Genomic DNA, 26,083 nt, shown 5'->3' with positions numbered 1-26,083 from the left:
GGACTGTATATCACATATAGGTCCCAACAGTCCCGATTTTGGCTGGACGGTTCCGCGTTTACAGTTCTATCCCGCCATCCCGAGCAACTTAGAGATTGTCCCGCTTATGCCCCTGAGTGTTTTCTCTTTAAAAACTCACTTTACCCCGATCTCCCAGCTCTCTGCTGCATCTCCTCCCCCCACCTCTCACTCATACGACCTCCCGCTGAGCCAAGAGAGGGAGGAGATTGAGCTTGTGACCTATGAGCCCTCCTCCTCCTCTACAGTCCAGTCCATACCTCCCAACTTTTGAAGAACCGAAAGAGGGACAAAATGTGCGGCACGCACAGTCACCCGTAAATTATATGTTCCCCCTCTATCTCTCCCCCAGTTTCATATACACCCTTCATCTGCCCCCAGTTTCATGTCCCCCCTCCATCTCTGCCCACAGTTCATGTCCCCCATCTCTGCCCCCAGATTCATGTCCCCTCCATCTCTGCCCCCAGATTCATGTCCCCTCCATCTCTGCCCACAGTTCGTGTCCCCCATCTCTGCCCCCAGATTCATGTCCCCTCCATCTCTGCCCCCAGATTCATGTCCCCTCCATCTTTGCCCCCAGTTTCATGTCCCCTCCATCTCTGCCCACAGTTCATGTCCCCCATCTCTGCCCCCAGATTCATGTCCCCTCCATCTCTGCCCCCATATTCATGTCCCCTCCATCTCTGCCCCCAGATTCATGTCCCCTCCATCTTTGCCCCCAGTTTCATGTCCCCTCCATCTCTGCCCACAGTTCATGTCCCCCATCTCTGCCCCCAGATTCATGTCCCCTCCATCTCTGCCCCCATATTCATGTCCCCTCCATCTCTGCCCACAGTTCATGTCCCCCATCTCTGCCCCCAGATTCATGTCCCTCCATCTCTGCCCCCAGATTCATGTCCCCTCCATCTCTGCCCACAGTTCGTGTCCCCCATCTCTGCCCCCAGATTCATGTCCCCTCCATCTCTGCCCCCAGATTCATGTCCCCTCCATCTTTGCCCCCAGTTTCATGTCCCCTCCATCTCTGCCCACAGTTCATGTCCCCCATCTCTGCCCCCAGATTCATGTCCCCTCCATCTCTGCCCCCATATTCATGTCCCCTCCATCTCTGCCCCCAGATTCATGTCCCCTCCATCTTTGCCCCCAGTTTCATGTCCCCTCCATCTCTGCCCACAGTTCATGTCCCCCATCTCTGCCCCCAGATTCATGTCCCCTCCATCTCTGCCCCCATATTCATGTCCCCTCCATCTCTGCCCACAGTTCATGTCCCCCATCTCTGCCCCCAGATTCATGTCCCTCCATCTCTGCCCCCAGATTCATGTCCCCTCCATCTCTGCCCCCAGATTCATGTCCCCTCCATCTCTGCCCCCAGATTCATGTCCCCTCCATCTCTGCCCACAGTTCATGTCCCCCATCTCTGCCCCCAGATTCATGTCCCCTCCATCTCTGCCCCCAGATTCATGTCCCCTCCATCTCTGCCCACAGTTCATGTCCCCCATCTCTGCCCCCAGATTCATGTCCCTCCATCTCTGCCCCCAGATTCATGTCCCCTCCATCTCTGCCCCCAGATTCATGTCCCCTCCATCTCTGCCCCCAGATTCATGTCCCCTCCATCTCTGCCCACAGTTCATGTCCCCTCCATCTCTGCCCCCAGATTCATGTCCCCCCATCTCTGTTGGCTGTGCACATGCTCCGTGTAGTGCTCAGCTTGTCTATCAGGATGGAAGAATAGAGGCCTCATTCTTGGGATTGGTGGTGGTCCAAGTGGTCAAACCTCAACCAGTCAGGGAGCCATCGCTTCTCAATAGGGGTTAACATCAAATCTTGGGACAACCCCTTTAAATGAATGGAACTGATTGATTATGGGCTATTTTGTTACTGCCCATGCAGTTTTGCTGCCAAAACCCCCATAATCCAATAGTGTTCCACTTACTTAGGTTCTTAGATTCCTATTGAATGGCATTAAGTAGAGATCTTAAAAACCATGAGGAAATAATACTGAGAGAATAACATTATTTGCGGAAACCAGAATGCTCTACTATGACGTATGTCTCTGATGTATAACTTATATATTCCTTTCTTTCATGAATTTCATAAAAAATTTAAAAAAAATAATAAATAAATTACACGAATTTAAGCTTAAACAGGGAAAAATAGAAACTCTCGGAAGTGATTTATTTTTTAACTTATTGCATTGAGTTTGCAATCTCTAAAGTCACCATTAGAGGGCACTGTACTACTACATTTTATTACATTGATTTCAGTTCACCACTTTGTATGCTTGAATATGGATTGAGCGATACTTTGGTTTCCATGATGTTTGCAGTGTAAGTACTTTATAGTTAGCTTAGAGCATGAGCACAGGATAGTTCTTCTGCCCCTTCACCCCTGACAGGCTGGGACTTACATAAGATCTGGATACTGCAGATTTTCCACTGCAGATGCTAAGTGTTACTGCATGAAAGAAATGGCATGACATGAGATCTTACCAAGGAAATGTAGAAGTTGCATTGTAAACCTGAATGGTTTGTTATAAGATAATTCTATGACATAATATTATTAGGATGTGATCTCATATCTGTGATGTGCACATGGCAAATACAATGGCCCAGATTTAGTAATAGTTGCACAGTGTAAACTTAGTCAAGCAGACAAGACAAGTGGCTGATGCTGGATAATCTGGTGTATCTTCACACTGTCTAGAATAAGTTTGTACCATCTTGTTCATATCTTACCCTTCATTCACATCTGCGTTCAGTATTCCGTTTGGGGAGTCCTCATGGGGACCACCTGAACGGAATACTGAACACAAGTGCAAGCGCTGTGCAGTGAAAGCACATGGACCCCATAGACTATAATGGGGTCCGTGTGCTTGCCGCACGCTGCCCGCACGAATCATGCAGGCAGGAAAGTAGATTGTGAAGTACTTTCCTGTGCGCATGATCCCTGCGGAAATCTGGCGGCAAGCACATGGACCCCATTATAGTCTACGGGGTTCGTGTGCTTTCACTGGCACACCGTTTGCAGTTGCATTCGCTATTCCATTCGGGGGGGTCCTCATACGTACTTTCCCGGACGGAATACCAACGCAGATGTGAATGAGGCCTTACACTAGGTTCATACTAGTATCGATCTTCAGGCGAACAACTACAACAGTGGTCACATACGGAGCCCAACAGACTCCACTAACTATAATGGGATCTGTCGGGTGTCTGTCTGCTCTTCTAAACCGAAACTGCTGGACAAAAAAAATCGGACTTGCAGGACTTTTCATCCGATGACTTTAGACTCACAAATGGAGACTTTAATGCAGATTTGAACATAGCCTTACTTGGAGATAGAGTTTTACAGCACCATTCTGGCACATTGTGGCACATTTATGCCATGCTCCCTTTTTCTAAAAATTCACACTTGCGTGTCTAGCAAAGGTTGGAAAAAATTTGACCCGAACTATATGCCACGTTTTGCCAAAGATGTGCCACTTTTCTGCCAGTGTCTAGATGTAACCACAATAGTAAATCTGGGCCAATGTGTATTTGACCGAAGAATCCACAGAACAAACCCAAGGCTGACACTGAGATGTCTACCACACATGTGTCCGCAAATCCGCAGGAGGGTTAGTCCTTGTGTCATTCAGGGAGTAAACTGCAGATTGTTTCTGCTGCATGAGTGGGGCTTGTATGTGTATACATGTATGTATGTATGTATGTATGTATGTATGTATATGTATAAATATACACATATAGCACTTTAGTTATAGGTTGAACAGTAGACTTCCACAAAGTTTCTAATGCTAAACAACATCAGCTATGTGGCACACAATTGGAAGCACATGGCGCTCACCTGGAGGAATGCTGGTAAAGTTTAACATGATATAAAGCCTGGTCTGCAATTACATAATGGAGGGACTTCTGGGAATTCCATAGACAGAGCCGTATAACAGTGCAGACCATCACACAGGGCTCTGACATGTGAAGAATGTCTGCAGGAATCTCAATCTTCACGTGCACAGTACTTACGTACAGCAGTGATGACATTAATACATTGGATTTCGAAATATTCCCTGCCCTCCATAAGGGACCGAGCATACAGCATTGCCCTGAACCTGGAGGCTGTGCAGTGGTGCATGGAGTCCTTGGATTCATAGGCTCTTCTGGAAGCAGACTCCTATTTTACATGAAGATACAGTATTCACTTATGGTCACAACTGAAATCACTTAGTCAAAAGGCTCCTTTAAAAGGGCCTAATGGTGACATCGGGCTCGAAATGGATTAAAAGATAAAATCTTTTCAATAACAAGTATAAATTCTTCCCGATCTGCTGCTGTGCTAATGCTGCATAGACAGGGCTTCTTTTAACCATTGGATCAATGGTGCACTTGCAGTGGGCCCTATGGTAGCGGGGGCTCCCTTGGGACAGTCCTGCATTTGTTGTCCTACTGTCTTGGGCAGTGGGTATGACTACTTCAATGCCTCTAGATGCAGATGAGTTGAAAACAATGGTGAAGCAGAGAGCTGGTCGCTCCCTGCTTCACCATTTGGCCCCTACCTTTGCAGCTGAGACTAAGATGGAGTGGTCTAAATCCGGTGTGTTGTGGATCCAGTAGGTGGCGCTGCCTCAGCTCCAGGAGTGTTAGCTGTGCGGTCTGCAGACTCCACCAAAAAAACCAACTTAATGTTGGTAACAATTTTCATAATAATATCTTCTTCATTGATGCAGTTGTGTTCTATATTGTCTGGATCTGATTGCTTACCCTCTATAATGCTGGCACCTAGGAAATAGTTACTGTGGGGGGATGGAGCATAAAAGGGTTTGTTTACTACAAGGGTCCCTTATAGAGATGAGTGAGTAGTATTAGATCAAACGAATACTACGGTATTCGAAATACTCATACTCTATCGAATACTACTCCTATTCGCAGTAAAGATTCAATTCAGAACCAGTGTTGATTGGCCGAATGCTATACAGTGTATAGCATTCGGCCAATCAATGCTGGTTCTGCAGGACGAGTAAGGGCCGGCTCACATTAGCGCTTGCCTCCCGTCCGGATGGAGTCTGCAGGAGGACCCCCCCCCCCTCTGAACGGAATATCAGCGCAACTGCAAGCGCTGGACAGTTAAGCACATGGACCCCATAGTATATAATGGGCTCCGTGTGATTGCCGCACACTGCCCGCATGAATCATTCGTGCGAATCTCGAATGTTTCACTACTTGCTCATCTCTAGTCCCTTAGCATTAATCTCACCTCATAAGGTTCCCTTACTAGGACCCTCACTTCACCAGCAATAAGCAGTTTGTTTGTATTCAGTATCTTTGCAGCGCCACCACAGGGAAAAATAAGGGATTACACATTGCTTCCTCAGATCGATGGTTTGCCTATGTAATGCCGGATGTCATTAGACACATTCATGTCATGTGTACACCAATACTTTATGACATCCTATAGAGCACCTGCTTTAAGCAACTTCATAGAATTCTCTCCTAAGGGAGTAAGACACGGCCCAGCAATTTTTACTTTGACGTCTGACAATAGACATAACAAAGTATCTGTATTGGCTGCAGTGTTCTTTTAGTTTGATGAAAAATTGATAAGAAGTGATCGATATGTCTACAATGATGATACAATATCCAAATATACTGTACATTTATTTCCATTAGGTTTCTTATCTACTGGATGGAGGGTCGATGGCGCATGAAGATTTTTGTGGACACGTTGGCAGATTGGACCCTGGAGACTTGCAGGTAAGTACGTTATAACTAGAGTTGGGTTGTTTTGGGCTATAAAAAATTGTCCATAGGGGTTGTCCAGGTTTTTTTTTATTTTTTTCTATATCTCTGAGATCACCACCTGTACAATACAGTATACGGAGCCAGAAGCAGATGCCTCCATACACTGTATAGTGGCCTGGCGTTGTTACAGCATCTCAACTCCCATTGACAACAAAGTGCCATCATTGGATATAAAAAAAAAATTCTGGACAAACCCTTTAAAGGGAATTTCCAGGAAAATGGCCTGACGTTGAAATTATTCATAAGAGATCTGTTAGATTTATGAGTATTTTTTGCAAGCAGTATTCTTGTTAGACAGCGTCATACTTGGTTTTGAAGGCAAGTTGACATCAGTTCTACAGGTGAAGGACTGTGAGTTGGTAAGCCTAACCACCAACTCCTCCATTTTTTCACAGATCGACACCAACTCCGGCTCCTTCACAAAAGGCTGACAGCCATGGTCAGTCAGGGGGCGTTCACGCTTGCGCCCCTGTGTGCCCTGTGTCATTCTGCCGGGTTTCCGTCCTAAGCCCCGGAGAAACAGGTCAAGGGACGGCTTGCCGGCAGTCAGTTTTAAAACACATTCATTTGAATGGATTTTAAAAGCAATCCGCCGGTTCTGCCTGCAGCCTCTCCGCGGGGAAACCATTTTTTTGGCCGCCAAGCCGTCCCCTATCCAGTTTCTCTGGGACTTAGAACTGAAACCCGTCGGAATGACACAGGATGGACACGGGTGCAAGTGTAAATGCCCCATCAGGAGCAGAAACTATTCTCTTAAGTTATTGAAAAGCTAGTGATAGTGATACGCTATTCGTATAATTACATAATATTATTAATTGTATAATATAATTAATCCTAATTTGGCTGCTGTCCCAAAATGCAGGAGTTCCTTTCAGCCTCTGATGGTAATCTTGGCAGGTTTGACAGAAATAATATTTTTATACTTAGAGTAATGGAAAACGCATCAGAATCTGACCAGTCTCTATATAACGGATACTGAATTCTAAATTCTTATAAGGAAAATATTCTCACCAACAAATAATCAAAAAGTCATACCTCTTACAGTGGAGGGAAATGTAATTTATGGCCAAGACCTAGAGAACTTAGTGTAATATTTGATAGTAATTTACATTAATTTATTATCATTCTATATGGGTGGCACGGGGGCTCTGTGGTTAGGACTGTTGCCTTCCAGTACAGGAGTCCTGGGTTCAAATCCTACCAAGGACAACCTCTACAAGGAGTTTGTATGTTCTTCCTGTGTTTGTTCGGCTTCCTCTGGTTACTCCGGTTTCCTCCCACTCTGAATGTAGATTGTGAGCCCTATATGTGAATTATAAGCGCTGCGGAATATGATGGCGCTATACAAAATACATTAATAAATATGGGGTTGATATGACCAGCCAGAATACCAGAGGATATTAAAGTGAGCCCAGGCTGTAGTGCAACGTTGAGCAGAAAAAAACCTCACTTAAAGGTGGCTTTGGAGCTAAGCTACTAGGGTGTGTTTTATGTGGCTTGATACAGAAATAACCCATGAGATCATTTTCTTAGTAGAGTCCAACACAGCACGAGGAACTTTGTGTAAAATGGTAAAAAGTTTATAACACAGTTAAAAATAGATGTGCACATTCTCTTTAGAGCCGTTAGCTTTAAGTGGGTCTCCTGGACCCCTACCTGGATCTGCATATACATTATGTTTGTATTTTCTCACTAAACTCTGTCCTGGGGAGCCCCTTGGACCCAGTACAGGTGGTGGGTGACAGAAGGATACTGTCTGTGGTGACCTCCATGCAGGAGAACAAATCCCACCCCATGTATGGGACCTTGATGGGACTCGGCAGCACTGTAAGTGACCGTCTGCTTCACCCCAAGTGTGAGAAGGAGCTATCACAGGTCCTTCCTTCCAACCGCGACCAGGCTGTATAATCTACATCAAACCAAGCGAAGATCACTCCGCACAGACAACTAATGATTATGACTATGAAGTCTTCCTTCTTTCTCTTCCGTTCCTTAGCTGCTATGGACTCCTAGTATATCTTCTCTTCTCAGCATATGTGTGTCTACTACTTCTGTATTATATTACTGTGCATTATCCTGTACCTGTACTACTATGCTGCTGTAACATGCTGAAATCTCCCCACTGTGGGACTATTAAAGGATTATCTTATCTTATCTTAAACATAGGTGTGATTGGATGTATAGGAGCAATGCTCCTTTGTAGAAATCTTGCAAGAACAATTGTCATAAAGCCAGCCAATGTCCATATTCCCGATTAGGAACTGAGCCCTCCATTTGGAAATCCTGATTTATGAGCAAGAACAGGGAGCCGATATGTACAAGCTACTCTGGTTCTGGCCTCCCCCGATCACCCTTGTTTTACATAGAGGCCCATTCATCTTATTGAATGCCATATAATATGTGTCTGTATGGTTGTGACTTCTCTCGGCATAATCAGATGTGTGATAAGAGAAACACCCGGGACAGTCAGCCTCATTTTTTTAAAGGGGTTGTCTCTGATACAGCAACTACTTTAATGGCCATGACTATTGGTTGTCTACTTTTAACCATCTAAGGCCTCGGTAGAAGGACTGAGCCCTTACTTGGATGGCTGTAGAAACCTATTATTCATGGTAGTAAATAAAATGTGTGATAATATAATGTTACCTCTCCTTTTTTAATAGCTTGTATGTTATTTCTGATCTAGTGGATGACAGCTGGCCGCGGTATTGTCCATGCAGAGATGCCTTGTACGGATAAACCAGCTCATGGATTACAACTGTGGGTTAACCTGAAAAGTTCTGAGAAGATGATACCACCAGAATACCAAGAGCTAAAGAGCGCTGACATTCCCAAACCATCCAAAGATGGCGTCACCGTCACTGTTATTTCTGGAGAGTCAATGGGAATCAAGGTCAGTTACTTATTGTTTAGCTATATTTTATGAGTTTTACTAAATTTACATGTAAAATCCCAAACATAAATAATTTAAAGGGATGAGCATTGTTTATCCTTCACTGGCCAGTAATGTCAAAAGGCTTGTTTGCAGCTCAGTCCCATTCAAGGGAATGAGAATAAGCGTTGAAACCAAGCGCAGCTGCTATACAATGTACAAGTGTGGAGCCTGCGGTGCTTGTCTAAAGGCTGCTGTCTCTTCACACAGTTAATCTGATGGGTCATCGATATTCTAGTCTTGAAAAGCCTATTTAATAACTGAACTTTCATGTTGCTATAAGAGAATATTGCGAACATAATGGTGCAGATAAACTAATACAAAATGCTCCAGTATTCTGGTGTAATTTGTTCCAAAGACTGGCGGACATGCTTCACACGGCATTTTCTATAGGCTTTAGACACTTTCTATTATTTTCTGTGCCTTGTCTGACCCATAGCTGGGACTTGTAGGTTGAAAAGAGATGGGGCTTAATGTGCATCAGAATACACCAAAATTTTGTCAGAAACTGAGTTGTGTAAAGTTAGATTAGAAAGTCTTAAGAATAAGGCCCCACGTTGCGGAAACGCAGCTTTTTTTTTTTTTGCTGCAGATTTAGTTTCTTTTTTTTTTTTGAACCAGGAGTGGATGGAGGAAAAGGGAGAAGTATAAGAACTTACCCCTCGTTCACATCTGCGTTTGTATTCTATTCAGGTGAGTCCGCATGGAGACCCCCCCGAACGGAATTCCAAATGCATTTGCAAGCACTGTGCAGTGAAAGCACACGGACCCCATAGACTATAATGGGGTCCAGGTGCTTGCCGCGTGCTGACAGCACAAATCATGCGGACAGGAAAGTAGATTGTGAACTATTTTCCTCTCTGCATGTTCCCTGCGGAGATCTGGTGGTAAGCACACGGACCCCATTATAGTCTATGGGGATCCGTGTGCTTTTACTGCACAGCGCTTGCAATTGCGTTTGGTATTCCATTAAGGGGGGTCCCCATGCAGACTCCCTCTAACGGAATACCAACGCAGATGTGAACCAACCCTTACAATATATTTCCCATTGCTTTAGTAGTTATTCTTGGCTTTGGGCCCAAAAAAACCGCAGCAAAATCTGCAACAGAAAAAGCTTCTACAATATCTTGCATTTTATCCTAAAACAGTGCCTGCCGATGGGTTACCGTCATATTTGTAGGGAAGGTATTGAAAATAGTGTTATCCAGTAAGGACTGTGATGTCTGTGCTGCATGTTCACGGAAATAAAAAGTCCCTGAAATTGAAGTACTGGCTGCAAATGGGTTTTTACAGGTTACTGTTCACACAGTTAAATTGTGCCACATATGGCATGCTAACAGCGTAATGGAGATCATTCACCTACCAATTATACTACAGTGCTCCTAAACCACTGTTAATACTGAGACATAGCACCTTAGTGTCTTAGGCAGAGGACATGGATACAGGGCTAGTTCACGCAGCAGAAAAGTTTTCTGCCGTGTGTTTTTTTTTTTTTGGTGCAGCAAGCCGCGACGGGATGCAGTGATTCGGTTTTCTGTTGCGGCATCCCGCTCCTGATTAGGCCCGAATGAATGGGCCTAAACAGGAACGTGTCTCGAGCCTTGGACACTGCCGCTGACTCAGCCACGGAATCCGCTGCAAGATATTGCATGTCACTTTATTTTTTCCGCTACTAGCTAGCGGAAAAAAAGCTAGCGGCTCCCATTGAAGTCAATGTGAGCCATTTTTGCAGGAGGATTACACGCCAAAATCCGCCTGCAAAAGACTCCGTATGAACATACCCTAAAAAGTTGCAGAAGGTTTCTCTTAAGAGGCCTTTACTTTGCCCTTCCAGACACCATCACACCCTTAACAGGGGGCTCCTGACATCAAGACACCCTGGAATTAAGACACTACTGTTAGAGTGATATCAACAACTTCTAAAGATCTTATAAAGTGAAAAACTTACTAGGAGATTCATCAATAGGTTGGAAAGATTACTTGGGATGAAAGGACCCTTCACTTATACTCCAGTGCACTAGAGGGTGGAGGACTATCCACAGACCTCTATAGTTAATAGAGACTCCTCCACATACGACTTGTCTTTCTCTGCACATCTTTCCCTTGTTGCACACTAATTTCATTTACACCATGAAGTTCTTCTTTTTCCCTGCGGAGGCGCTGCATAGAAATTGAACACGTCATGCCATATTCTCCTGCAAATTACAGCTGGTCGCAGTGAGATAACTTTTTAGCTTATTTTTGGCAAAACCATCTACAAAATCGGAATGTAGAAAAGTATACAATTCCTTAAACACAGTTGCTTTATATTACGCTTAAAACACAGTAGAAGAAAACATGTAGCACATAAAATAATTCACCAGCCGTCATCCACTCTGCTGCCTCCTTTCATCTCCCCGTCTTCAGAAGATCCTCTCATATCAACTTTATTTTAGGAAAAAAACAAAAGCAACTCAGACAGCAAGTATGTAAATCGGTAACATGTAGAATAAGTGAAAACTGATGTTGGTTGTCTTTTTGTGTTCTTGTTCCAATTATTCACGGTGAGCGAGTCAATGTTGTAGCGGTGAGTTATTGCTATATGGACCGGCCAGTAAATAATGATGTGCAGCGGATGGTCCAGCAGACCTGTGGTATCTTTCCACCATATTTAATGGAAAATGTTAGAATCTATAATTTATATGTTTAAGCATTTTGCCTTTTTTTTTTTTTTTTTTTTTTTTTTTATTGTTTTTCATTCCCCCCATGACTTTTCTGTATTGCATGGGGGTCTCTGGTTTACTAAGCTTAGGGTTGGTTTGTGGTTTGCGGTCCTGGTGGACCTAGAAAATATGGACACATGATCTAAAGGACCCTGCTAACAGCTATACAGGATATCTACATGTCCACTAACTGCATTATAAACATTGGGTTTTGTCGCACATATAAAGAATTAGGTCTATTAGGTGAACAAGTCCTTGAGACTGGATTGGAAGAGATTCTTGGGATTCTCATTGAGGTATTCATCCATTATCATTAAAGGGTCTCCCATATCTATACACTAACTGTAAGGGAAGTGCCAGGCAGCAGTTCCCCAGTGCTGTAGATGAACCCAGGAGGAAGGGGCACAAGAGACAGTGAGCCCTGGTCTGAAACCCCCCACTGTCCCTTCCTGCTTGCCAGTCCTATCCTAGGTAATAGGCGACAACTGGACGACAGAACCCTTCCTAAATACGTGACACACAAAATGCAGACAAGACAAACAACAAAGGGTGGTCAGCTAGCCAGGGGTCAGTAACAGTCGAGCAATGCAGTGTCAAAATCGATATCCAAAAGAGTAGTCAATAGGGAAAGCCAGAGGTCAAGAATCAGAATGCAAGAAAAAACAGCAAAAGCCAGCACGCACAAGGCAATAGCAAGCACCAATGTGAATTAGAGCCAAGCATAAATAGGGAGGAAGAACCCACCCTGGACTTGATAGGAAGGCCGGCTGTCAATCACAGGGCAAGACTAGAATTAACCATTTCATGAACAGAGGCAAATAAGGGCAGAAGACGGGTGTGGTGGAAATTCAATTATATAACAAGAGCCGTGTTCACACAGTGCAACCAAAAACTCTAAGCAAGGAATTAAACTGCACATGCCTCCTGCACCGCAGCAAGCGAGCAGAGGGTGGCGCAGTGACCCGAACAGGTAGAGATGTTATACTAACCATGTTTGTCCGCTCATGTTGGTTGGTATTGCCCTGGTAGGGATGACATGTACCCCAAATGTGCTCAAAACTCTGGCAAAATACAGGAATTCAGGTGTCTCTTACTTTGTGATCATATGGGCTTAGTGTATGTTTGATCCCTCTCCCAATGTTGCCTGCTTGGCTTGTTAGATTTTCCTTAGTCCTCCAGAACTTCAATCATAGAAACTTCTAAGAAGATGGATACGTGGCCAAATCACTACCCTAATTCAAAGGATAAATGCCATCAAGTCTTCCCTCTTAAACAAACATATGCATGTCACAATAGACACATCGTATGAGAGCTGGAACTTATGGTTCCACTAACCCTTTCTTCTTCAGACTGATGGCTCCCACTTGTCTTGACACCGTTAATCTTTGTGTCTTAGTTCGGAAGCATTGCCCTGCATGGTATATCAACACTGAAGCGTCTTTGCGATGACTAGCCCAAATTCCATTAAAAAGCAGTATTTCAGGGTGGTGGTCTTATTAGGGAAGATGACCTTTATGCATTATAAATGGTCCAACAGTTGGGACCTCTGCAGATCAGCTATTTACATGAGCACGCATCGCCTGGCCATGTTCACGCTGCTCCCGGTAGTGGTGAGAATCGGTACTGCAGCATTGCCCCATAGACATGCATGGGACATCACCGTACTACTCATACCTGATACTATTAACAGTCTGGCGAGTGTAATGTAAACTATGCTGGGTGCTGCATATTCGTGTAAACAGTTACTCTGTGGGGGTGCCAACAGTTGGACCTCAATCGATGGCGATTTTAGTGATAGGTGATCAATTTTATAAAGGTGGATATCCCCTTTAAATAAGCTAAGGAGCATATATGTATGTGAATAGAGTCTTTATTACAGATGAACGAACAGTAAAATGTTCGAGGTTCGATATTCGTTTCGAGTAGCCTCTCAATGTTCAACTACTCGAATCAAATATCGAACCCTATTATAGTCTATGGGGGGAAATGCTCGTTTCAGGGGTAGGCAACGTTCGATCAAATTATACTTACCAAGTCCACGTGTGAGGGTCAGGCTGGATCCTCCGAGAAGTCTTCTCCGTGCAGTGTCCCCGCGGCATCTTCCGGCTCTTCATTCACTCTGCCAGGCATCGGGCCTGGGCAGAGCCAACTGCGCATGCCCGCACTACAAGCTGACATGCGCAGTCGGCTCTGCCCAGTCCCGATGCCTGGCAGAGTGAATGAAGAGCCGGAAGACGCCGCGGGGAAGCTGCACGGAGAAGACTTCTAAAGGTAGGAGAAGAACCAGCGTTGATTGGCCGACTGTATAGCATTCACCCAATCAATGCTGGTTCTGCATCGAATTTTTCCATTTGAATAGCGAGTGGTACTCGATCGAGTACGAGTATTTCGAATACCGTAGTATTCAATCGAATACCTACTCGATGAGTACTACTCGCTCATCTCTAGTTTTTATTGTTTTAATGTTTCAGGAGGTTTTCCTTTTTATTGCACTGTTTTCCTATTACGTTTTGCTGTTATCATATGTTTTTTCTGGGCAGTGAAATTCACTAAGGTTTTGTTCACCTTTGATGAGAATGAATGATATGTCGTGATACATGTGCGTATTCCTCACCCTTTGTGCTTGCTATGTATCTTTGGGACACTGCAATGGTTCCCTTAATATAGAAATTGTCTTATATATTGTTACTTATTGCAGTCCAAAGTCTATACAAGAACGTCTACTCTGTACCTGGACTTCAAACTAGAAAAAAATGCAAAGTTCACGCAAGCCGTACCTAAAGGTGAGAATGATTTCTGCAATATGTAATGTATTTCTGGGAAAAAAATTAAAGGGATTGGCCGATTTTTGACAAATAAATATTATTTTTTATATAATGGAAAGTTCTACAATTTTCCAATCTATTTTCTGGATCAATTCCTCATGGGTTTCTAGATCTCGGATTGCTGTCGTTCTCTGGATCAGTGGGGGTCCCGACGTTCAGACCTAAAGTGATCATGAAGTTATCCTCTATCTTATCTATAGGGGGTAACATCAAAATGACAACCTCCTAAACTGAATGGCTTAAATAAATTAGGAGTCTGATTTGGGCTGACAGTGCCAGAGTGTGTGAAAATGAGACTGGAAACACCCAGTGGTTAATTTATTCAATCACTTCCAGGAGGAACAATAGAGGAATTGTTATTTCAGCGGGAATACAAGTATTTCCAACATCTAGGGCCCTCTGTAGATCACTGCTTGTGGTTGTATAGCGTTTGAGCATTTCTCAGTGTTTTCTACCGATTCCTCATCTCTACAGCAGTATTCTCGATCTGCATATTAGATCACTATGTTTTCCATGTTCTGGGGCTACACGTCAGCCAACATAGGAAACGCTGACATGCCAAACAGCTGTGCAGACTCTGCTTCATTTCCACCTGCTGTCTGACACAGATGCTCGCCTATTTACTTGAGACTTGGGTAATGTCTTACTGACGGCCTGCATCCATAGAACAGTAAATTAGCTTGTTGACTCTGGTGAATGTGTTTATTTGGCTAGGGATTTGTCTTGCTGGCTGTAGAAGGGAAGCTGAGATCTTCGCTGGCCCCTCCTGGCCAAACAGATCTGGTTTTGTCATCTGCATCTAGCACAAGATGTACGAAGGTCACAAGAGAGAACACAACATAGTAAATCTGAAGTTCTTAGTAACAAGTACACCGCAGCCGCAAACCGCAGCACTCCATATATCTGCACACCAGTCAGTGCTTTGAGTCATTGGTTACATGTATATACGCTGTCTACCAATAAGTATTTGGACACTTGTGGTAGAATAGAAAAACAACATTTATTCATATTCAGTAGTTGGTAGAACCTCCACGAGCGGCAATTACATCCTCAACCCTCCGGGGCTTTCCACAAGTCCTTGTATGATGGCTAGTGGTATTTTATGCCATTCGGTTTGGAGAAGACAGGTAAGTTCTTTCACCGATTTTGGACGGCTGCAGTTTCGGGGATCTGACAACTTGGGGCACATTCCGACAATCACCGTTCACCTTCCACTTTGTAATCACATAGGCCACTGTCAATTTTGGGTAATTCAGATCTCTTGCTATGTCCCTTAAGGATCAACCATTTCTGTGGTACCCCACAATTACCCCTTTCTCGAAATCGGACAACTCTGCACTTCGTGGCATCTTGCACACAACTAATGCCAATGCTGTTTCCTACACAATATTTAACGGTGGAAGGCGTGACACCGCAGATATCTTCATTTGCATTTGCATGGGTGTCCGAATACTTATGGGTAGACAGTGGATATCGATCAGCCATAACAGTAAGGCTGAGGCCCCACGCTGTGGAAACAGCTTTTTGTTGCAGATTTTGCAGCAAATCTAATATTGGCTACAAAAGGAATGGGAAAGAGGTAGAAAATTTACCAGCACAGAAAAATGGGATTTTTATTTAACGTTTTACAAAAAGAAATCACTCCTGCCCACGAGACGGTCTTACAGTCCCTGCAAAGTGAATCCCATCCACACATTGCAGAAAAATACCTGCAGTGGAAATGCTGTGATTTCCAAAATCGTAGCATTTTTGGAAATCACTGCATGTCAATTAGACCTACAGAAACGCCGGTGGTTTCCCTATAGGTATCATTGAAGCAGAAAGTCCGCAGAGGTAAATTCTACGTACTTTCTGTGAAAAGCGCTGCAGGATAAAACACGACGCGTTTCCTGCAACATTTTTGGCTGTGATCTGCTACAATGGGCCTTAGCCTAAAGGGGTTTTTTGAGTCCTCCAGCGGTTTTGATACTAATGACCATTTACAAGATAGGAGTCATTAGTATCTAATCGGCAGTCATCTGATAACCGGATCCTGAATGATCCGGTGATCCAGCTCCCTCCAGAATTCAAGAAATAGGCAGAGAGCTGCAGCCCCGTACACTGTCTAGTGGTGGCACTGAGGTACTACAGCTCTGCTTCTATTACTTGACTGGGAAAGACTGGGCGCCATAGCAAACATTTGACTTGAGGGGGGCCCTACCATAGCACCCACAGTGGTGGTTACGGCTGCTACAGCGGTGGTTACGGCACTGAATACAAGCAGAGCTGCTTCCACCTCTATAGCTTCTGGAGCCTGGAGGCAGCGGTGCATGGACTGGATCTCAGGAACCCACTGACCAGATACTGATGACCTATCCTATGGATATGTGGTAATAGGAAAAACACTAGGGGGCTCAGGAAACCTCTATAAAAAGGATAGGCCATCAATCTGATAACCATCATCCCTCCTGATCAGCTGTTTGGGTAAGTAAATGGGGCACCAAACACATTGGCATTGTGTTTGGTACTTGTCTGAATACAGCATCATTTTAAGCAGCTGACCATGGGGTTGTTGGACCTTCACCAATCGTATATTGACGACTTATTCTAAAGACATCAATATCATACAGGCAAAAAATCCCTTTAAGTAGGTGAATCGGCCAGAAACACATACAAAGGAATGGTGAAGAGATGAGAAATTTGGAATAACCTTTATTACAGAGTGTTGTCAGGAGGGACAGAAATTCTAGCTGTGCCTGTGTGCAATAGTTACCACGCAGAAAGTTCCCTTGTATTTTACTGGAATAGATCCTTTCCTCCTTCTCTCCAAATATGTCTCTGCGCACAATACACAAAGACAAGTTTATTATAAACAATCCTGAGGCTGAACAGATAACTTTTTTGGGAAGAAAAGGAGCTTTGCAGGAGTCTGGAAAGTGGTTCATGGGATAGGGCTGTGGCATGAACACTATGTGACAGCCAGATTTGATAAAGGGCACTAGCATGGAGGACGGACAAACTCCTTCCTTAGAAAAGAGATTTAGAGGCATTTCAGATTCTTAAAGGGGTTGTATGAGATTGGGACAACATGGGTGCTTTCTCCCAGCAAGAGCACCACTACTGTCACATACTGTACCTCCCAACTGTTCCGGATCTAGTGGGACTGTCCTGGATTCCGGGTACTGTCTCGCGGTCCCGGTTAGCGGGAGGTATGTCCCAGATTCAACTCATCTGCGTTCAGAGAGGATGCAGATGAGTTGAATACAGTGATGTAGCAGCAGCGGACAGCCTCAATCACTGTGTCCCCTATGTGCTCTGGCTTCGGGAGCAGTAGGTACGATGTGATGACATCACTCACATTTTGCCTGCAGCTCCCAGGACAAGAGACTGTAAAGTGTGCAGCAGGGGAGCGAGAAGAGGTGAGTATCAGTGTTTTTATGTTAAACTTTTGCAGCTCAAGACAGACATTAAACTGGGTGTGGCATACAGTATAAGGAGAACATTAAACTTTTGGTGAAAGATCTAGGGAGCATTAAACTGTGGGGGCAGATAAAGAAGGACATTAAACTGGGTTTGGAAGGAGTGAGCATTAAACTAGAGGCAACTGGAGGGGGGCATTAAACCTGGGGGTAGCTGTAGGAGAACATTAGAATGGGGACAACTGGAGGAGGACATTGAACTGGGGGCAACTAGTGGGGAACATTAAACTGAGGGCAGCTGGAGGGGGACATTAATGTCCCTCTCTAGTTACCCCCACAATTTAATGCACTCCTCCAGCTGCCCCGTTTAATGTCCCCCTCTAGTTGCCCCAGGGGGCATTAAACTGATGCAGCTGGAGAGAGACTTGATACTGTGGGGTCAATTTGAGGAGGACATTATAATGTGGTGGCATATAATATTAGGGTGACTGTAAGAACATTATACTGTGTAGGGAGCACAAAGAGAAATGGATGTGAATGGGCGGAGTCAATTTAAAAGTGGGTGGGACTAAGTTTGCTGCGTTGTGGTACGCGCACTGTACATTTTATCCCTCTTTCTATTCTTTGAAAGTTGAGAGGTATGCTGCCAGTGAACAATATGGGTTACTACAGCCAGCTCTATTTACTTGAGCAGGCTAAGCTGCAGTACCAGGCACTGCCAATTGACAACAGTGGCGCTATTTTTAGAAAATGCTATTTTGATCTTATATAGTCGCTAATGAACATGAGTCGCCTTCTCTTGAGTCTTCCAGTGATGAGGTTACTGATGGTGATAAAGCTAATCTGTTCTCTAAAACTGCTCAGGCTCCAAAAAAGGTATTTTTATAATATACCATAGTTATTTCTACAGTAATACTTTTTTTTTTTTCAAAATATGATTGATGACTTTTTATTTTTGCGTTTGCTTTCTGCGGAGTAAAGGGGATTAGAGCCCCACCTCCGGCCCCTGCATCTATTTTGACAATGCCTCACATGGTTGTGGTGGCTGGTTATATGACAACAGACAAGTAGGCTGTGCTACTAAGCTCATACTCCGTTCTTTGGGAGGTTGTCTAGGTTTACATCTACCTTACATTCTATGTTGGACTCACAAACTCTGCCGAAAATTGGCAGGGGAAAAGTCCTGTATGGAGAATTATTCTTTCCACTGCTTTCAGTTTAAAAATGACAGACACCTGATGGACCCCATCATAGTTAATGGGGGTCGGCCAAGCTCCTTGTGTAACCGGTGTTTTAGGGGGTCCACCTCTCCATTGTTTAGGTCCGTTGAGAGGCATTTCTAATGTGAAGCTAGTGTTAGGGAAACAGCGTTGCACAACTCACTCATCTTTTTCCATAATTTCCAGCCTGATGGTCGAGACATCCTTCAGAGGACCTTCACACCATTTCGGTGTTTTCATTATCCAAACATGTTCACCCATTATTATGCCTCTGAAATAGGGGACGGATGATATGAAAGGGATAGATGAATTAAAAGATATTCGGGCTGTCAGATAGACAGGCAACTACAGTTGTTAGATGGATCTCGGCACATAGAGATATAGAGGAGCCTTTCGTTGACATTACAAGTAACTTGTCCCTTACCCCCGTAGTATCCTGTAGCTATTGCTCACTTGGCTCTGATCCTACAATGGTTACTGAATACAGTTGATGCTCCTTTGATACTGATCAGAGCAGAACTTTCCATCCATATTGAATTAATAGACTTTATAGATTCCTGTTCCTCGCAGTCAACACAGTTTTGACTCGTGGCGTAAGCCCTAAAAGGGCATTCGAGAGCGGTTTCTCTGAATGTCTGCGAGCAGAGAACACAGTTCATTTGTTAACAGACAAGTTTGATTTTCCGTGACCAATGAAACATAATTTTTCACTTATTTCTCCATTGATTTAGCAATATATTTAACTTTTACAATTGTGCTGTTGGCCATGTCCACTCTCCTAAAACCACTCAACTTCACAGACGCCCTAAAATATTTTCATATGGCATTTTATGTTGTAATAAAATTTGTCATAAAATCCATATAACACATCTACCACTAAAAGAATAACTTAACCACCAAAATATTCTTTGAACATGTGGTTGCTATCTACATAGGCTTTGCATGTTCTCCTCATGGGTATGTGGATCTTCTGTTTCCAGTTTCCCTTGTGGTCCGAAATTATTCTTATAGTTTAATTTGTCAGTGAAAGGAATCATGTGCCAAAGGTAATATGCCCTCTTAGTCTATATTGACATCATAAAGCAGGATCCTTTGCTGTAAATTAGAGATGAGCGAACACTGTTCGGATCAGCCGTTCCGAACAGCACGCTCCCATAGAAATGAATCGAAGCACCTGGCACGGCGAACGGCCGCCGGCAAAGTGTTTCTATGGGAGCGTGCTGTTCGGTACGGCTGATCAGAACGGTGTTCGCTCATCTCTACTGTAAATGCCAATGGAGAGTGTCAAGCAACTCTTCTTTTATTCCAGCTATCCATGTACTGCATGTACCATTTAGCCAGCAGCAGTATTTGTCATCTTATAAATGGGCAATATACTTTCAGCAAACTCCATAATACAGGTGTATCTAAGAAACTTCCTAATATATTATCAGAGAAAAATAGTTCTATCTCTAATTCACTCCATCTTGGAGTGAACTAAATCCATCTTGGCAGATGAAACAGACTGTCAGCACATAGAATATTCACGTTACAGCTGCCCAAAAAAGTCTATGAAGAGGGGAAAATGAAAAGGGGCCAAGTACAAATTAGAGACACACTCACATATCGTAGAGATTGAGAGTCTTCCGTAGTTGATACCTTTTTTAATGGCTAACAAAAAAATGATGACAGATTACAAGCTTTCGGGACTGCTACGTCCCTTCATCAGGCTGGTATAACACAATATCTGAAAGCAAGCACATTTATACACACTACAAGAGGGGTTAAACCAGTCACATGGTTTTATGTCCTTTTACAATAACTAGACACCACGTCAATAATCAAAGGAATCATAATACTCAGAGAACCTTCCTGTGAACTTCTCTGTTTATTTGCATGTACTGCTTTCCATCAGTTGTGCACCAAACACTCTATTCCTGTAAAAATGTGCATGCCTTCAGATATTGTGTCCTACCATGCCTGATGAAGGGACCTAGCAGTCCGAAAAGCTTGCAATCTGTCATCATTTTTTGTTAGCCATTAAAAAAGGTATCAACTACTGAAGACTCTCAATCTTTACATTTCCTATCTACTGGCTAATACGGTACAAAGATATATTTTATTTTATATCGCAGAGACACCTGCTCACATATGTTGCTGCAGGTAATAGTAAGTTCCTATCTCACCCCAGGTTCTTTATTCATATTACTGTTCAGTACTGCTTCATACTGTTGTCCATGCTGCTTCTGGGTGAGTGATAAGGAACAGAATCTCTCGTATGTACTTTTCAGGGGCTAGTTTCAGCCCACTAGCTAAGGGACAATTGATTTTCAGAAACAGAGCATGAGTAGGGGAAAACTGCTAAAAAAAATGTGTTAGAAATAGTTTTATTCCACTTGTACACACCTATTAAAAGAATATACATTTTTGTATTAAAGAAGAGTGTCTTGCATGCCCAATAAACACTGCCATTCTTTCTCCTCTCCCTAAAAATCTTCACAAGGCATTATAAGCAGATCAGCAATCTTGTGTTATTTATCTTCATGTAACGTCTGGGAGTGCACCAGAGAAGAAGCTAGTGAAGTTGTAGCTATTGAGGGGGTTCCATTATTACAAATGAATGTCCCTGGATAAATGATGGGTCACTGTTGTACAAGAAGAAGGTTTTAGTTGAGGCACTCCAGGCTATACGGTCATCTTGGGACGCATACTGTATTTTGAATGGTCTCTGACTCCTTCCCCTTCCCTTCCTCCCCCACCCCCTCTTTTTCACACTCAGGTTTTTGTGATGTGTATACATTCCCAGTCTATTTGACGGTATATGCATTGCTTCACGTTTATGTTTTTTATGTTTTCAACTCTTGTGTTGTATTGTATTTTACAAAAATCCTTTCAATAAAAATTACAGTTTAAAAAAAAAAAAAAAAAAAGGTTTTAACTTCAGCCCCTTAAATGATCAGTATTGTAGAAAAAATATTGTTATTGAACTATCTATTTTTAGATCCTTTATTTTCTATAAAGTTCCCTCATATTTGACGCAATGCCTGAAATAATTGTAACAAAAATATCTAAAAAGTATTAAGTTGGAGAAAAATATATTTCTGCATTTTGTTAGTAATGTATGGCATTATTTATTTTTGTACACTTTTCACTCTATATGCCATATTAATGCTTACTTCTAAATTATAATATATAATAACCCGCCATACCGACATCATTTCTTGCAGCTTTGAAGATCAAGGCTGTAAGGAACAAATATTACCTAAAATTGAGCTGAACTGTTAAGTCATTTGCCCCGTGATTTCTTAAAATCCCACCTTAGCCTAACCTTGTCGAGAGGGGCTCTTCAGCCTTTGATCATCTATAATGGTTTTCATCTAGTTTACATAGGTCATTGGTGTTTAACATGCCGCAGTTCACGTACATTCCCTGTATAGATAATTTCCCAACACTATATACTCCTCCAAGACAACAGCTTTAGGAGTGTGAACAGCTATTACTAAGACTTTTGATGTCTCCAGGAATTTCACCCTGGTGGAGCTTGTGCGGGTCAAGTATTAAAATTTTTGCAGTGTAAATTTTGCTAATATGTGTATATCAGTGTATATATAGACATACTATAAATTATGTATGATCTTTCTAAAATAGAAGTTCCCAAGACTTTGTAGCTTCTCAGCCACATTAACTTGGAACAATGGTCGGGATCCACATTGAGATGCAGAGAACTAAGAACTTGTGAATTTGCAAATATTTGAGTGATCTATTGTAGTATGTAATTTCACTCTAGTATTATGCCATCCCAAATGGGACTGTTTGCTGGTTAAGAACCGTCTACAATGACATTTACTGGCAGTACATATGGTCATAACTCAGGACTATGGAGAATCATACAGCGTAGGGTTGTCGTGAGCCACACAGGGGTGCTGAGCACTGGTTGGGGGCCAGTATTCTAAAATGTGACAGAACAATTCTAACAAAAGGACAAACCATATTTTTTTTGTATTTATGGGAAAATGGATCTCGGCTGATATATGACCTTTGATGGAGATCTACTCCGTTACATCAGCAAATAATGCTTGTCTGCAGTACTGAAAACATGGACCATAGAATCGTGTGTAGGGACTGAAATGCTTTTTTGATATCATTTTATAGTAAATGGGTAGAATATGTGCAATACATCATAATGTTCTTTTATGTAAATTTACAGGATGGACGGCCTTCCTCTATACCCTGCAAGGAGTCATACATGTTGGTAAGTCTTCATTGTTAACACTTTGTAAGAATACTTAGTTAATTTAGATTCCACCCATTGAGAGCTGAGATCCTTCATCATGTAATGGTTGGTTCACATCTGTGTTTGTATTCTGTCCAGGGTAGTCCACATGGGAAACCCCCCGAACGGAATACCTAACGCAATTGCAAGCGCTGTGCAGTGAAAGCACATGAACCCCATAGACTATAATGGGGTCAGTGTGCTTGCTGCCAGATCTCCGCAGTGATCATGCGGACAGGAAAGTAGTTCGCAATCTGCTTTCCTGTCCGCATGATTCGTGTAGGCAGTGCTCGGCAAGCACACGGACCCCATTATATTCTATGGGATCCGTGTGCTTTTACTGCACAGCGCTTGCAATTGCGTTTGGTATTCAGTTCAGGGGGTCCCCATGCGGACTCCCCCGGATGGAATACCAGCGCAGATGTGAACGAGGGGTTATGCACCAAGTGTGGTTCCTCTGTATTGCTAAACTCCTATGACTTGGGACCACTCCTGTCTCCTCTCCACTCTGGACGTCTACTTTTTGAAAATGGTCAATACAGCTGAACTGTTGCCCCCTCATCCAGTGATTATATTAGATAGCAATTTTTTTCTTACACATTGTGAAAATGTATTTTATTATCCTAATTCCTAATACTTCTTAATATTACTTTTATCTTTTTAAGGTCCACCCGATGCCCAAGAAAAAGTTGAGCCTCACCATACCGCAGTGCTAGACGATGGGGACAACGTACATTTTGAAAACAAGGTAGGACTGTAATGTTTTTTATGGAAGTCAAAAATTCTGATGGTTTTGCAAAGTGGACGGCGACCTCTGCATCCCACTCAGTCTGCTGTGTAGTTCCTGAGGATAGATCATCAATATAAAAAGTCAGGCAAACCCTTTAATACAGCCGACTTACACTGTTTTTAATCATTTAAAGGTGAGTTCACACTGAGTATACGCCAGCTTATTCTGAACGTAAAACACGTTGTACGGCTAGCTCTACTCATGCCGAGCCGTACACGCGGGCACTTTCCATTCACTTCAATGGGAGTGCTCGTAGTGAAAAAAGCAGCCCATTCATTTCTATGGGGAGCGCTCGTATGCCGGCTCCCATTGAAATGAATGGGAACTGCTTTATACGCCGCTGATTCTGAACGTGTTTTACATTCAGAATAAGCTGGCGTATACTTAGTGTGAACTCACCCTTAGGCTAATAGAATAGCCGATACTAGGACAGATTTACCAATTCTGTATAGAAGATAGTGAAAAGTTAGACTAGAAACTCTTAACCTGTGCCAGATTTATCAAAGTGTATAATCTCAACTATTACACTGTTTAGTCTAACTTTACACCTCCTATTAGGGCTAGTTCACATGGGGTTCCATGTGAACTCATTCAGTGGATGCAGTGCACTGGCCTCCCGTCGCGGCTTTCCGCTCAGGATTAGGCCCAAGTGAATGGGCCTAGTCCGCAGCATGATGTCGCAAGGCGGATGACGCGGCTGAATCAGCTGCGGAATCCGCCTGAAGAAAGAGCAGCTCGCTTCTTTTTCCCACGAGCTGGAACAAACCGCTTGCGGAAAAAAGAAATGACCGTCTCCCATTGATTTCAATGGGAGGCAGCAGGATTTGGACGCGGATTCCACGTCAAAATCTTGACCATTTTGCCCCGTGTGAACCAGCCCTTAGTTTGCTTATTTTACGCCAGAAATATGTAACTAAATTTGGCGGAGCTGAGCCACAATATCAGAAATAATCCTCAAAAAATGGACTGTTGGATATATGGGGGAAAGGGTGAAGTGGTAATGATAAGATGGAGTGATGTGTCTGTGTATATACTGTATTGCAGGGCGATGAACTGGCCCATTTGGTTCTGATCGCTGGAGAACCAATAAAAGAACCTGTTGTACAGCATGGTAAGATGACTTGTCTTCAGTTTATATGTATAATATCATTATAAAATCCATTTTATTGGTCTGCAGTTACAGGCCCACGTTCAGTCTATCATGTCATGCATTGCTTTCTAACCATAGTGCCATATACAATTATTGTATAGCACCTATGCTTGGAATCGCAACTCAGCCCATTCACTTGAATGGGACTGAGCTGTAAGCAAACCATGTGACCGATGAAGGAGCATTGGCATGTGAATTGGAAGTGGCACTCAGTCTACTGACACCTTGCAAGCACATTGCTGTCTCTTTTCTGTTTTATTATAGCATTGCGTAGTCAATGTAATAGCAATTTCCATTCACTTTTCAATGATTCCCTGAGGGGATTCCAAGAACCATTGTGCTTCCCTATTGGAAACTTGCCTTAACAAAGTTTACGTTGGGCATTAACTGACCAAGATCACAGCCCTGGCACCCCATGGAGATATTCTTATTACCCTATTATTTGTAATCTAGTAAAAAGCCTCGTAAAAGCAGCCGTGGACATCTGTCTGCCATGCTGTTCTAGTTACGGCCATATGTATCATTTGGATAGTGGGTGGGTAATGGGCCATATACAGAGATTGTCTGCAGGGACAAACTACATCCACATTGTATATACAGCATTGCCCAATTGCTTGAATTCTTAGCATTTTCCATAGCAGGAATTTATATTTTCCAAGGTGATATGCTTTATTTTTATTTAGTAGGAAAAAATACAATATTTTAATCATTGAACTAATTTTGTAATTTGGTCTATAGTCTGAAAATCGAAAAATACATGTTGACCTATACAGATGAGTGTTGAATAGTCTGTAGGAAGTGGGATTCGAACCCACACCTCCAGGGGAGACTACGACCTGAACGCAGCTCCCTAGACCGCTCGGACATCCTGACCCACAATATATTCAATAGAATATATTCAACAGAATATATTCAATATATCAAAAATTTCTGTACTTCTCTAATATATTAACCAGTCACAATGGCATGACTCCTCGATCACCCAATGCTAAACTCTGAAGGCAATG

General features: G+C 43.1%; 1 protein-coding gene across 5 annotated transcripts in view; it reads left to right on the top strand.

Moving 5' to 3' along the window:
• PIR (pirin) overlaps nt 1-26,083 on the top strand; it is a 50,269-nt gene that overhangs the window by 21,214 nt on the left and 2,972 nt on the right. For all 5 annotated transcript variants that reach the window (XM_075263685.1, XM_075263686.1, XM_075263683.1 and 2 more), the window contains 6 exons: nt 5,676-5,759; nt 8,494-8,700; nt 14,140-14,224; nt 23,071-23,115; nt 23,802-23,884; nt 24,971-25,037. In XM_075263685.1, coding sequence (XP_075119786.1) covers nt 5,676-5,759; nt 8,494-8,700; nt 14,140-14,224; nt 23,071-23,115; nt 23,802-23,884; nt 24,971-25,037 — 571 coding nt within the window. The remainder of the gene's footprint in view (nt 1-5,675; nt 5,760-8,493; nt 8,701-14,139; nt 14,225-23,070; nt 23,116-23,801; nt 23,885-24,970; nt 25,038-26,083) is intronic.

This window comes from Leptodactylus fuscus, chromosome 2 (assembly GCF_031893055.1).
Source record: "Leptodactylus fuscus isolate aLepFus1 chromosome 2, aLepFus1.hap2, whole genome shotgun sequence".
NCBI classification, from domain to species: Eukaryota; Metazoa; Chordata; class Amphibia; order Anura; family Leptodactylidae; genus Leptodactylus; species Leptodactylus fuscus.
Note: the sequence above shows the minus strand (reverse complement) of the source record. Positions and strands in the feature narration are given on the sequence as shown.